The sequence below is a fragment of the Atractosteus spatula genome, chromosome 14, assembly GCF_055471065.1.
Source record: "Atractosteus spatula isolate fAtrSpa1 chromosome 14, fAtrSpa1.hap1, whole genome shotgun sequence".
Classification (NCBI taxonomy): domain Eukaryota; kingdom Metazoa; phylum Chordata; class Actinopteri; order Semionotiformes; family Lepisosteidae; genus Atractosteus; species Atractosteus spatula.
Window position 1 is genome coordinate 13,890,672 of NC_142719.1, and position 14,528 is coordinate 13,905,199.

General features: G+C 54.2%; 1 protein-coding gene across 1 annotated transcript; it reads left to right on the top strand.

Annotated features, from left to right (window-relative positions):
* Nucleotides 1–1,248: 1,248 nt before the first annotated feature.
* Nucleotides 1,249–14,373, top strand: LOC148820701 (CCN family member 1). The gene is made up of 5 exons (XM_088933102.1): nt 1,249–1,535; nt 7,000–7,213; nt 10,405–10,758; nt 12,049–12,242; nt 13,247–14,373. The coding sequence occupies exons 1-5, from the start codon at nt 1,449–1,451 to the stop codon at nt 13,550–13,552; spliced, it is 1,155 nt and encodes a 384-aa protein (XP_088789228.1). The 5' UTR covers nt 1,249–1,448; the 3' UTR covers nt 13,553–14,373.
* Nucleotides 14,374–14,528: the final 155 nt, after the last annotated feature.

Below are 14,528 nucleotides of genomic sequence, written 5' to 3' on the forward strand. Positions count from 1 at the left end.
GTCAGTCTGTCTGAGTCATTGTAGAGAGACCCAAGTCTGTCAGTGTGTCTGATTATTCCAGAGAGACCCGAGCCTGTCAGTGTGTCTGAGTCATTGTAGAGAGACCCAAGTCTGTCAGTGTGTCTGATTATTCCAGAGAGACCCGAGTCTGTCAGTGTGTCTGATTATTGCAGAGAGACCTGAGCCTGTCAGTGTGTCTGATTATTGCAGAGAGACCCGAGCCTGTCAGTGTGTCTGAGTCATTGTAGAGAGACCCAAGTCTGTCAGTGTGTCTGATTATTCCAGAGAGACCCGAGTCTGTCAGTGTGTCTGATTATTGCAGAGAGACCTGAGTCTGTCAGTGTGTCTGATTATTGCAGAGAGACCCGAGCCTGTCAGTGTGTCTGATTATTGCAGAGAGACCCGAGTCTGTCAGTCTGATTACTACAGAGGAGTTGAGTCTGTCAGTCTGATTACTATGGAGGAGATGAGCCTCTCAGTCTGATATGTACGGAGAGAGGTGAGCCTGTCTGCTGATGTTGTCTCTGAGTGCACTTACGAAGTGTGTGCAGTTTGGGCCACATGCTCATACCACACTCCCAGTGTGTATGCCTGTCCACGCTGGGCTGCAGGTCACAGCCAGTGAGTGTGTGAGCACGCGTCTGTGTCAGCAGCGGAGGATGCAGGGGCAGTCAGGCTGCGTGTTTCCTGAAGGTGTTGACCTCCCTCTTCCCAGGACATTCCTCACATACCGCTGTCTCAGGGACAGGGTCTGTGTGCATTCAGAGAGGGAGAGAGGGAGAGGAGCTGAGAGGAAGGGGGCGTTGCTGTTGTTGTGCCCTTTGATTCGTTACACTTTTGGTTGTATTTTGTTTTGGATGCTGCAGTATTACACTGATATTTATTTCTCTACCAGACGTGTATCCTTATCGTGGTGCTCAGAGGGCTGTTGGTTGAATGATGTGCACTTTTTCACTCACCTATAAAGTAGAAACAATGTTTTTCTCCTGTCGAAAACTAGACAAACACCTTCGATCGGACTTCTGTGGAATGTAGTAACTCCTAAATTTATGAATGACTGCATTCATTCCCTTGACCACGCCCCTCTGGCCCGCTGTCCACTTTGGAGTCCCCGACCCCTCCCAGACACGCCTTCTTGGCGCGTGTATTGGCCGGTCTTCTGCATGGCCATTGGCGGGCTGCCCAGCGGTAGGCGGGGCAGCTGGGGACAGCACGAGGGCAGTATATAAAGCTGCTGCGAGGTTTTCCAGCAGCAGAGACCTGACAGTAGGCGGGGTGGTGCGCACCGAGAGAAGATATTGTTGTTGTGGGGGAACCTATTTTGGACTGTAAACTGTTGCAAGATTATCTATATAGAGAGATTGATTTTCCAGCAACCACGGATCCACGAAAATAGTAGACGCTGGTTTCAGTAGAAAGTCGTTTTGTTATTGGTACCATTGCTTTAAATGGCTATTTTTATTTATTTTAATACGTTCACCAGAATGGAGAAAATATTCTACGTGGCTCTTTTGACAGTTGCGAGTGCCTGTTTGGTCTCTGCAAGAGACAGTCCAGCAGGCGGCGCGGCCGAGGTGTCGTCGGGCCGAGCAGACGCCGCGGGCCGCTCACGGGACTTACTTGCCTAATCATTTCTGTTGGTTTTAGCACATCCGCTTATCCAGTCATGTTTGACCACGACTTCGTCTGCTTTTACCTTTTATTTGTCGTTTGCTCTCTTTTTCCTGTTGCTATTTCGCCGCTATTGGCTTCAGCTCGTAGTTCGTGGCCGGATTCAAACTCGTCCCCCTCCTGCCTGGCGTCACCGCCAGGAAAGGGTTAACCCCGAGGTTACTGCCCCGTACTGCCCCTCAGACCCCACACTGCCCTATACTGCCGTCTGACTGTGACTGTACACTCTCCCTGGACACAGGTGTGTGGTCAGTGTCCAGCAGTCTGACTGTGACTGTACCCATCTCTCTCTCCCTGGAAACAGGTGTGTGGTCAGTGTCCAGCAGTCTGACTGTGACTGTACTCATCTCTCTCTCTCTCCCTGGACACAGGTGTGTGGTCAGTGCCCAGCAGTCTGACTGTGACTGTACCCATCTCTCTCTCTCCCTGGACACAGGTGTGTGGTCAGTGCCCAGCAGTCTGACTGTGACTGTACCCATCTCTCTCTCCCTGGACACAGGTGTGTGGTCAGTGTCCAGCAGTCTGACTGTGACTGTACTCATCTCTCTCTCTCTCCCTGGACACAGGTGTGTGGTCAGTGCCCAGCAGTCTGACTGTGACTGTACCCATCTCTCTCTCTCCCTGGACACAGGTGTGTGGTCAGTGTCCAGCAGTCTGACTGTGACTGTACTCATCTCTCTCTCTCCCTGGACACAGGTGTGTGGTCAGTGTCCAGCAGTCTGACTGTGACTGTACTCATCTCTCTCTCTCCCTGGACACAGGTGTGTGGTCAGTGCCCAGCAGTCTGACTGTGACTGTACCCATCTCTCTCTCTCTCCCTGGACACAGGTGTGTGGTCAGTGCCCAGCAGTCTGACTGTGACTGTACCCATCTCTCTCTCTCCCTGGACACAGGTGTGTGGTCAGTGTCCAGCAGTCTGACTGTGACTGTACTCATCTCTCTCTCTCTCCCTGGACACAGGTGTGTGGTCAGTGTCCAGCAGTCTGACTGTGACTGTACCCATCTCTCTCTCCCTGGACACAGGTGTGTGGTCAGTGCCCAGCAGTCTGACTGTGACTGTACCCATCTCTCTCTCTCCCTGGACACAGGTGTGTGGTCAGTGCCCAGCAGTCTGACTGTGACTGTACTCATCTCTCTCTCTCCCTGGACACAGGTGTGTGGTCAGTGTCCAGCAGACTGACTGTAACTGTACTCATCTCTCTCTCTCTCCCTGGACACAGGTGAGGGGTCTGTGTCCAGCAGTCTGACTGTGACTGTACCCATCTCTCTCTCCCTGGACACAGGTGTGTGGTCAGTGCCCAGCAGTCTGACTGTGACTGTACCCATCTCTCTCTCTCTCTCCCTGGACACAGGTGTGTGGTCAGTGCCCAGCAGTCTGACTGTGACTGTACCCATCTCTCTCTCTCTCCCTGGACACAGGTGTGTGGTCAGTGTCCAGCAGTCTGACTGTGACTGTACCCATCTCTCTCTCCCTGGACACAGGTGTGTGGTCAGTGTCCAGCAGTCTGACTGTGACTGTACTCATTTCTCTCTCTCTCCCTGGACACAGGTGTGTGGTCAGTGCCCAGCAGTCTGACTGTGACTGTACCCATCTCTCTCTCCCTGGACACAGGTGTGTGGTCAGTGTCCAGCAGTCTGACTGTGACTGTACCCATCTCTCTCTCTCTCCCTGGACACAGGTGTGTGGTCAGTGTCCAGCAGTCTGACTGTGACTGTACCCATCTCTCTCTCTCCCTGGACACAGGTGTGTGGTCAGTGTCCAGCAGTCTGACTGTGACTGTACCCATCTCTCTCTCCCTGGACACAGGTGTGTGGTCAGTGCCCAGCAGTCTGACTGTGACTGTACCCATCTCTCTCTCCCTGGACACAGGTGTGTGGTCAGTGTCCAGCAGTCTGACTGTGACTGTACTCATCTCTCTCTCTCTCCCTGGACACAGGTGTGTGGTCAGTGTCCAGCAGTCTGACTGTGACTGTACTCTCTCCCTGGACACAGGTGTGTGGTCAGTGTCCAGCAGTCTGACTGTGACTGTACCCATCTCTCTCTCTCCCTGGACACAGGTGTGTGGTCAGTGTCCAGCAGTCTGACTGTGACTGTACTCATCTCTCTCTCTCTCTCCCTGGACACAGGTGTGTGGTCAGTGTCCAGCAGTCTGACTGTGACTGTACTCATCTCTCTCTCTCTCCCTGGACACAGGTGTGTGGTCAGTGTCCAGCAGTCTGACTGTGACTGTACCCATCTCTCTCTCTCTCCCTGGACACAGGTGTGTGGTCAGTGTCCAGCAGTCTGACTGTAACTGTACTCATCTCTCTCTCTCTCCCTGGACACAGGTGTGTGGTCAGTGTCCAGCAGTCTGACTGTGACTGTACTCATCTCTCTCTCTCTCTCCCTGGACACAGGTGTGTGGTCAGTGTCCAGCAGTCTGACTGTGACTGTACTCATCTCTCTCTCTCTCTCTCCCTGGACACAGGTGTGTGGTCAGTGTCCAGCAGTCTGACTGTGACTGTACTCATCTCTCTCTCTCTCCCTGGACACAGGTGTGTGGTCAGTGTCCAGCAGTCTGACTGTGACTGTACCCATCTCTCTCTCTCTCCCTGGACACAGGTGTGTGGTCAGTGTCCAGCAGTCTGACTGTGACTGTACCCATCTCTCTCTCCCTGGACACAGGTGTGTGGTCAGTGCCCAGCAGTCTGACTGTGACTGTACCCATCTCTCTCTCTCCCTGGACACAGGTGTGTGGTCAGTGCCCAGCAGTCTGACTGTGACTGTACCCATCTCTCTCTCCCTGGACACAGGTGTGTGGTCAGTGCCCAGCAGTCTGACTGTGACTGTACCCATCTCTCTCTCTCCCTGGACACAGGTGTGTGGTCAGTGCCCAGCAGTCTGACTGTGACTGTACCCATCTCTCTCTCTCCCTGGACACAGGTGTGTGGTCAGTGTCCAGCAGTCTGACTGTGACTGTACTCATCTCTCTCTCTCTCCCTGGACACAGGTGTGTGGTCAGTGTCCAGCAGTCTGACTGTGACTGTACTCATCTCTCTCTCTCTCCCTGGACACAGGTGTGTGGTCAGTGTCCAGCAGTCTGACTGTGACTGTACTCATCTCTCTCTCTCCCTGGACACAGGTGTGTGGTCTGTGTCCAGCAGTCTGACTGTGACTGTACTCATCTCTCTCTCCCTGGACACAGGTGTGTGGTCAGTGTCCAGCAGTCTGACTGTGACTGTACCCATCTCTCTCTCTCTCCCTGGACACAGGTGTGTGGTCAGTGTCCAGCAGTCTGACTGTGACTGTACCCATCTCTCTCTCTCTCCCTGGACACAGGTGTGTGGTCAGTGTCCAGCAGTCTGACTGTGACTGTACTCATCTCTCTCTCCCTGGACACAGGTGTGTGGTCAGTGCCCAGCAGTCTGACTGTGACTGTACTCATCTCTCTCTCCCTGGACACAGGTGTGTGGTCAGTGCCCAGCAGTCTGACTGTGACTGTACCCATCTCTCTCTCTCCCTGGACACAGGTGTGTGGTCAGTGTCCAGCAGTCTGACTGTGACTGTACCCATCTCTCTCTCCCTGGACACAGGTGTGTGGTCAGTGTCCAGCAGTCTGACTGTGACTGTACTCATCTCTCTCTCTCCCTGGACACAGGTGTGTGGTCAGTGCCCAGCAGTCTGACTGTGACTGTACCCATCTCTCTCTCCCTGGACACAGGTGTGTGGTCAGTGCCCAGCAGTCTGACTGTGATTGTACTCATTTCTCTCTCTCTCCCTGGACACAGGTGTGTGGTCAGTGCCCAGCAGTCTGACTGTGATTGTACTCATTTCTCTCTCTCTCCCTGGACACAGGTGTGTGGTCAGTGCCCAGCAGTCTGACTGTGACTGTACTCATCTCTCTCTCCCTGGACACAGGTGTGTGGTCAGTGTCCAGCAGTCTGACTGTAACTGTACTCATCTCTCTCTCTCTCCCTGGACACAGGTGTGTGGTCAGTGTCCAGCAGTCTGACTGTGACTCTACCCATCTCTCTCTCTCCCTGGACACAGGTGTGTGGTCAGTGTCCAGCAGTCTGACTGTGACTGTAATCATCTCTCTCTCTCCCTGGACACAGGTGTGTGGTCAGTGTCCAGCAGTCTGACTGTGACTGTACTCATTTCTCTCTCTCCCTGGACACAGGTGTGTGGTCAGTGCCCAGCAGTCTGACTGTGACTGTACTCATCTCTCTCTCTCTCCCTGGACACAGGTGTGTGGTCAGTGCCCAGCAGTCTGACTGTGACTGTACTCATCTCTCTCTCTCCCTGGACACAGGTGTGTGGTCAGTGTCCAGCAGTCTGACTGTGACTGTACCCATCTCTCTCTCCCTGGACACAGGTGTGTGGTCAGTGCCCAGCAGTCTGACTGTGACTGTACCCATCTCTCTCTCCCTGGACACAGGTGTGTGGTCAGTGTCCAGCAGTCTGACTGTGACTGTACCCATCTCTCTCTCTCCCTGGAAACAGGTGTGTGGTCAGTGTCCAGCAGTCTGACTGTGACTGTACCCATCTCTCTCTCTCTCCCTGGACACAGGTGTGTGGTCAGTGTCCAGCAGTCTGACTGTGACTGTACCCATCTCTCTCTCCCTGGACACAGGTGTGTGGTCAGTGTCCAGCAGTCTGACTGTGACTGTACTCATCTCTCTCTCCCTGGACACAGGTGTGTGGTCAGTGTCCAGCAGTCTGACTGTACTCATCTCTCTCTCTCTCCCTGGACACAGGTGAGCGGTCAGTGTCCAGCAGACTGACTGTACTCATCTCTCTCTCTCTCCCTGGACACAGGTGAGCGGTCAGTGTCCAGCAGACTGACTGTAACTGTACTCATCTCTCTCTCTCTCTCCCTGGACACAGGTGAGGGGTCTGTGTCCAGCAGTCTGACTGTGACTGTACCCATCTCTCTCTCCCTGGACACAGGTGTGTGGTCAGTGCCCAGCAGTCTGACTGTGACTGTACCCATCTCTCTCTCTCTCCCTGGACACAGGTGTGTGGTCAGTGCCCAGCAGTCTGACTGTGACTGTACCCATCTCTCTCTCTCTCCCTGGACACAGGTGTGTGGTCAGTGTCCAGCAGTCTGACTGTGACTGTACCCATCTCTCTCTCTCTCCCTGGACACAGGTGTGTGGTCAGTGCCCAGCAGTCTGACTGTGACTGTACCCATCTCTCTCTCCCTGGACACAGGTGTGTGGTCAGTGTCCAGCAGTCTGACTGTGACTGTACCCATCTCTCTCTCTCCCTGGACACAGGTGAGCGGTCAGTGTCCAGCAGACTGACTGTAACTGTACTCATCTCTCTCTCTCTCTCCCTGGACACAGGTGAGCGGTCAGTGTCCAGCTGTGTGTCTGTGCCCAGGCACCCCTCCACGCTGCCCACCCGGAGTAAGCTCTGTGCCGGATGGCTGTGGGTGCTGTAAGGTGTGTGCGCGCCAGCTGAACGAGGACTGTGGCCCTGGCCTGCCCTGCGACCACCACAAGGGCCTGGAGTGCAACTACGGCAATGACCTGCAGGGGGCGCATGGCATCTGCAGAGGTAGGGTGGTGATGTACCTCTCCTGGTCTCCCAGCGGAGGAGCTGGCGACTCTAGCCTCTGCGGTTTAAGTGTCTTTAATTGAGCCTTCAGTTACATCGATCATTAACTTCAAGCGGAACTGTAGTCCCATTTTTCCAGACCAGTTATTAAATCTCGGTAGCAAAATAAATTCACTGATGTTATAGGGGCAAAAAAAATGAGAAATTTTGAACTAAGCACAGAATTGTGAACGTTGTGAAAGTCGCCATGTTGATGCAACTCGCGTTCCCACGAATTGCGACGTGATGCAGCCCTTCCTGCTCACTAGTCTCCATAATAAATAATGTAAAGGGATGTAGAAGCGATTAAATACAGGTTCACATGCATGCAGAGTTAACAAGTAGTTTGTGTCAGCAAAACCATATTAAAATCGAAAGCAATATTTCGCAAGCAACAGGCGCAAGGCAGGATACACCCTGGACAGGACACCTTTCCATCGCAGGGTACACAGACACACACACTCGCACCAGGGCAAGATGTCTTTGGACTGTGGGAGGAACCCCATGTGGACCTGAGGAGAACGTACAGACTCCATACAGACAGGTCTGGAACTGAACCCAGGGCCTAGAGCATTCAAATTTGAAAAGATTTGAGATTTAACTTTTTTTAAAATTTAGTTCAATTAAAAAAAATCACCGTTATGTTATTTGTGAACCTCCATTAGTCACGCAGCAGGTGAGCACTGCTGACTCGGATATGCCGACATACAGGGAATGCTGATTAATTAGCTCGTTAGGAAATGAATTCATCCTGCTCATTTAACAGCAATAACAGACAGAGGCACAGGTGGACACAAGACCGCCCTCACTGTGAGAATGTGCTGGGGGGCGGCTCGACAACGCGGGCTTGGCCCACAGGGGGCACTGGAGAGGTGGACTGGGACCACAGCCACATTGTGAACGAGCCCCGAGTTCCTCCGAGCTCTAATAATAGAGTAGTTCACAAAAACACAGGATAGAGTGTCTCTCTCCTGTTCCTTCTCTCGTTATAGAGATTCACACAAAGGTTCAGGAGGAGGTCAGTTAAACACCAATGAGAAGGCGAATCTGTATTCCTGCTGCTCTGCATTAATTAGTGATTGTCTTCAGCACGTCTGGGTCTGTGTCTGTGAAGGGGGCTGGTGACCTGTCTGTGTGTCCATGTGGGTGTCCTGTTGTGCAGGTAGTCATGAGCTCAGTGCACAGGAATGTCACCCAGCCTGTCAGACACATTACTGTGTGGGGGAGGGGGGTGTCTGGTGCAGGAAAACCAGTTCCGCTAGTGAAACTGATTCCCATCTGAAATTGTCATTATAATATCACACTATATAATACATAGCACATGACATCTAATGTCAGTTGCATTGAAGTGTGTATGATGACAAGGAGCAATTGTTCAATAACCCTGGGTTACCGAAGTGTCTGTCTCAGGTCTGTTGACCTCACATTTCCTGAGAACACTACTCCATCAACCCCAGTGTCTCTCTCTCTCTCAGTGGTAGTGTACAGGACTGTCTGTATTAACCCCAGTGTCTCTCTCTCTCAGTGGTAGTGTACAGGACTGTCTGTATTAACCCCAGTGTCTCTCTCTCTCAGTGGTAGTGTTCAGGACTGTCTGTATTAACCCCAGTGTCTCTCTCTCTCAGTGGTAGTGTTCAGGACTGTCTGTATTAACCCCAGTGTCTCTCTCTCTCTCAGTGGTAGTGTACAGGACTGTCTGTATTAACCCCAGTGTCTCTCTCTCTCAGTGGTAGTGTACAGGACTGTCTGTATTAACCCCAGTGTCTCTCTCTCTCAGTGGTAGTGTACAGGACTGTCTGTATTAACCCCAGTGTCTCTCTCTCTCTCAGTGGTAGTGTACAGGACTGTCTGTATTAACCCCAGTGTCTCTCTCTCTCTCAGTGGTAGTGTACAGGACTGTCTGTATTAACCCCAGTGTCTCTCTCTCTCTCAGTGGTAGTGTACAGGACTGTCTGTATTGACCCCAGTGTCTCTCTTTCTCTCTCAGTGGTAGTGTACAGGACTGTCTGTATTAACCCCAGTGTCTCTCTCTCTCAGTGGTAGTGTACAGGACTTTCTGTATTAACCCCAGTGTCTCTCTCTCTCTCAGTGGTAGTGTACAGGACTGTCTGTATTAACCCCAGTGTCTCTCTCTCTCAGTGGTAGTGTACAGGACTGTCTGTATTAACCCCAGTGTCTCTCTCTCTCAGTGGTAGTGTACAGGACTGTCTGTATTAACCCCAGTGTCTCTCTCTCTCAGTGGTAGTGTTCAGGACTGTCTGTATTAACCCCAGTGTCTCTCTCTCTCAGTGGTAGTGTACAGGACTGTCTGTATTAACCCCAGTGTCTCTCTCTCTCAGTGGTAGTGTTCAGGACTGTCTGTATTAACCCCAGTGTCTCTCTCTCTCAGTGGTAGTGTACAGGACTGTCTGTATTAACCCCAGTGTCTCTCTCTCTCAGTGGTAGTGTACAGGACTGTCTGTATTGACCCCAGTGTCTCTCTCTCTCAGTGGTAGTGTACAGGACTGTCTGTATTAACCCCAGTGTCTCTCTCTCTCAGTGGTAGTGTACAGGACTGTCTGTATTAACCCCAGTGTCTCTCTCTCTCTCAGTGGTAGTGTACAGGACTGTCTGTATTAACCCCAGTGTCTCTCTCTCTCTCAGTGGTAGTGTACAGGACTGTCTGTATTAACCCCAGTGTCTCTCTCTCTCTCAGTGGTAGTGTACAGGACTGTCTGTATTGACCCCAGTGTCTCTCTCTCTCAGTGGTAGTGTACAGGACTGTCTGTATTAACCCCAGTGTCTCTCTCTCTCAGTGGTAGTGTACAGGACTGTCTGTATTAACCCCAGTGTCTCTCTCTCTCTCAGTGGTAGTGTACAGGACTGTCTGTATTAACCCCAGTGTCTCTCTCTCTCTCAGTGGTAGTGTACAGGACTGTCTGTATTAACCCCAGTGTCTCTCTCTCTCTCAGTGGTAGTGTACAGGACTGTCTGTATTAACCCCAGTGTCTCTCTCTCTCAGTGGTAGTGTACAGGACTGTCTGTATTAACCCCAGTGTCTCTCTCTCTCTCAGTGGTAGTGTACAGGACTGTCTGTATTAACCCCAGTGTCTCTCTCTCTCTCAGTGGTAGTGTACAGGACTGTCTGTATTGACCCCAGTGTCTCTCTGCAGCTAAGCTGGAGGGCCGGACCTGTGAGTACAATGGCCGAATCTACCAGAACGGTGAGAGTTTCCAGCCCAGCTGTAAGCACCAGTGCAGCTGTATCGACGGGGCAGTGGGTTGTGTGCCCCTCTGCCCCATTGAATTGCCCCTCTCCTCACCCTCCTGCCCCACTCCCCGCCTTGTCAAGCTGCCCGGGCACTGCTGCCACACTCTTGTCTGCCAAGAGGGGGTGAAATGGAAACCAAAAACAAAAGTGCACCCCCACAAGAGCCTGGGCACCAGCGGGGACGAGCGAGAGGGGAACGAGCTGCTGGAAGTGGGGAAGTCGAGTGAGAAGCACCCTGGATACAAACACCTGGCAGGTACAGAGCAGGGGGAGGAGGAAGGAGGGGAGGAGGAAGGAGGGGAGGGGGAATAGGAGGAGGGGAGCAGGAAGGAGGAGCGGGAGGAGGGGAGGGGGAATAGGAGGAGGGGAGCAGGAAGGGGGAGCAGGAGGAGGGGAGGAGGAAGGAGGAGCAAGAGGAGGGGAGGAGAGGGGGGAGCAGGAGGAGGGGAGGAGGAAGGAGGAGCGAGAGGAGGGGAGCAGGAGGAGGGGAGGAGGAGGAAGGGGGAGCAGGAGGAGGAGAAGAGGAGGAAGGAGAGAGGGGGAGCAGGAGGAGGAGGGGAGGAGGAAGGAGAGAGGGGGAGCAGGAAGGGGGAGCAGGAGGAGGGGAGGAGGAAGAAGGAGAGAGGGGGAGCAGGAGGAAGGGGGAGCAGGAGGAGGAGGGGAGGAGGAAGGAGAGTGGGGGAGCAGGAGGAGGGGAGGAGGAGGAAGGGGGAGCAGGAGGAAGGAGAGAGGGGGAGCAGGAGGAGGGGAGCAGGAAGGAGAGAGGGGGAGCAGGAGGAGGGGAGCAGGAAGGGGGAATAGGAGGAGGGGAGGAGGAAGGGGGAGAAGGGGAGCAGGAGGAGGGGAGGAGGAAGAAGGAGAGAGGGGGAGCAGGAGGAAGGGGGAGCAGGAGGAGGAGGGGAGGAGGAACGAGAGTGGGGGAGCAGGAGGAGGGGAGCAGGAAGGAGAGAGGGGGAGCAGGAGGAGGGGAGCAGGAAGGGGGAATAGGAGGAGGGGAGGAGGAAGGGGGAGCAGGGGGAGCAGGAGGAGGGGAGGAGGAAGGAGAGAGGGGGAGCAGGAGGAGGAAGGAGAGAGGGGGAGCAGGAGGAGGGGAGGAGGAAGAAGGAGAGAGGGGGAGCAGGAGGAAGGGGGAGCAGGAGGAGGGGAGGAGGAAGGAGAGAGGGGGAGCAGGAGGAGGGGAGCAGGAGGAGGGGAGGAGGAAGAAGGAGAGAGGGGGAGCAGGAGGAAGGGGGAGCAGGAGGAGGAGGGGAGGAGGAAGGAGAGAGGGGGAGCAGGAGGAGGGGAGCAGGAAGGAGAGAGGGGGAGCAGGAGGAGGGGAGCAGGAAGGGGGAATAGGAGGAGGGGAGGAGGAAGGGGGAGCAGGGGGAGCAGGAGGAGGGGAGGAGGAAGGAGAGAGGGGGAGCAGGAGGAGGGGAGGAAGAAGGAGAGTGGGGGAGCAGGAGGGGAGGGCAGAGGAGGAGCAGAAGGAGAGGGATGGGACTGGGGCGATTGAAAGCTGTAGGAGTGTTTATATGGTATCAAACTAAGCTCCCGCTCCCTCTCGCAGCCTGGAGGTCAGCAGGGGGCTGGTCACCTGTCCGCCGCTGCGTCGTCCAGACGACCGACTGGTCCCCGTGCTCTCGCATCTGCGGCATGGGCGTGTCCTCGCGCATCACCAACGACAACGCGCAGTGCAAGCTGGACCGCGAGACCCGGCTGTGCAGCGTCCGGCCCTGCGGCCAGAGGCTGGCCCCGCTCAAGGTATGAGCTCAAGGCCGCCACCCCAAATCACAACAAGGGCTCACGCCGGGCCTGGGTGGACAGAACCTCTCAGCCCATGGCAGTTCTTTAGTCCTGCTCTTGTGGACCTCAGTACCTCCTGGATTTTGTTCGTGCTGAGCTGATTACTTTATTGATCTATTAATTGGACTTTAAAATCCCCCAGGCAGAGAATCCTACATGCAATTGTTAATGAGATCAATTATATAGACAGGTTCTACTGAATCTCCCAGCAGGTGTTTGATTCCAAGGTATTGAGGTGTGTGTGTGTGTGTGTGTGTGTGTGTGTGTGTGTGTGTGTGTGTGTGTGTGTGTGTGTCACACACGTCCTCAGTGTCCCTGTGTATCGACAGGGATCAGGCCACTGTGTGATCCAAGGGTGCAGTCTGTAAATTACTGCCCTGAGTAAATAAAGTCTCCCTCCCCCATCACATCCTGCTGTGTCCATACAGAGAGGGAGCTGGTGTGTCTATATTAATCTGTCTTCCTCTCTGGAGTGTTATATTAATGTGCAATTTTATCCACTCACTCTCTCAGTGCATCGTTAATGTACTGGAGTGTCCAGTCAGTCAGTGTGTCTGTATGAACCCCTCTCTCTCAGTGCAGTGTTAATGTACTGTAGTGTCCAGTCAGTGTCTGTATGAACCCCTCTCTCTCAGTGCAGTGTTAATGTACTGGAGTGTCCAGTCAGTCAGTGTGTCTGTATGAACCCCTCTCTTTCAGTGCAGTGTTAATGTACTGGAGTGTCCAGTCAGTCAGTGTGTCTGTATGAACCCCTCTCTTTCAGTGCAGTGTTAATGTACTGTAGTGTCCAGTCAGTCAGTGTGTCTGTATGAACCCCTCTCTCTCAGTGCAGTGTTAATGTACTGTAGTGTCCAGTCAGTCAGTATGTCTGTATGAACCCCTCTCTCTCAGTGCAGTGTTAATGTACTGGAGTGTCCAGTCAGTGTGTCTGTATGAACCCCTCTCTCTCCCTCCCTGTTTAGAAAGGGAAGAAATGCACTCGTACCCAGAAGGCCCCAGAGCCCCTCAGGCTGTCCTACGCCGGATGCCGCAGTGCCCGTCTCTTCCGGCCCAATCAGTGTGGTCAGTGCGTGGATGGGCGGTGCTGCGCCCCTCAGCGCACGCGGACAGTGGCCGTGCTCTTCGTCTGCCCGGATGGCGAGCGCTTCGAGAGGGCGGTCATGATGGTGCAGTCCTGCAAGTGCAGCTTTGAGTGCGGCCCCCTGAACGACGTGGCCCTGCGGCCCCGCCACTGGCTGCAGGGGGACACGCACAAGTTCGCCGACTAGGCCGCGCCTCCCTGGACCCGGGCCGTGGGGCGCCGGTTCTGCAGGGACAGGGGGACGGACCCCGGCGGACGGCAGTCTGGGCCCGGCCGCGGCCCCGTTGTCCACTCGGCTCTGCCTGCATCTCATGACTGCCTTGGTGATCCGAACGCCGCTGTTCTGATCCGCTTTCACGCCGGGCCGAAGGAGGATATCACGCTGGGGGGGGGTGGGGGGGGTCCGCCGCTGCTAGCGCCCCTCCCCCTGCCGGGTTACACCGCGCTGGACGAGAGTGGTCAGTCTCGAATCCTTCCTCCTTCCTCCTGCTCCGGATCGGATCGCCCTGCCTCCCGCGCTTCCGGACCAGGCCCGTTCTTGAACTGGGGCTGGAGCCCGTGCGAAGCGCAGTCCCCGAGCTGCAGTCTGGATTCGGGAGGCAGCCACCTTGTGTCTTACAGCAGGCAGACAAGTGGGAGCATGTCCGTCTGTCTCCTGGGTTATTGTGAAGCGTAGCTGTGTCTGTACCGTGTGCGTCCGTCTGCTGCCGACGGAGGAAACTTGTGAAGATGCCTTGATGTTGGCCGAGAGACCAGTGGAGTTGTCGCTGTGCGACGATTCTGTCCTTAATTAACCTTGCAAGAGTGTCCTGGGTCCTGGAACCTGTGCTGCAGTGACCCCAGTGTCAAACTGTCCCAGGGACTGGTCAGTCACAGGAGAGATCCTCCTCTCATGTGCACAGGCCTCTGTGCCTCTTAAGTGGATCCTAGTTTTGTTTCCCTACGGTAGTATGCTGTATAATAGTTCTTTTTGAAATCCTTGAACAATAAATTTTATAGTTGATCTGATTATTGGGGTGGTTTTGTTTTTGATTAAAGGAGGACAGGGGGAGTAAGGCCAGGCTGTGGTCCAAACCGGACACATAGAAGAGGGGGACTCAGCCTCACGCTTTCAGCACCATCATCCTCAGGAGAGGCACGCAATGCCCCCAACAGGACTCCTC

Bases quoted from the DNA above. Each gene is read 5' to 3' on its own strand.
- LOC148820701 (XM_088933102.1), top strand. From the start codon at position 1,449: ATGGCTATTTTTATTTATTTTAATACGTTCACCAGAATGGAGAAAATA. The intron at 1,536-6,999 runs GTCTCTGCAAGA...CCCTGGACACAG, and splicing joins CAGTTGCGAGTGCCTGTTTG to GTGAGCGGTCAGTGTCCAGC. The intron at 7,214-10,404 runs GTAGGGTGGTGA...GTCTCTCTGCAG, and splicing joins GGCGCATGGCATCTGCAGAG to CTAAGCTGGAGGGCCGGACC.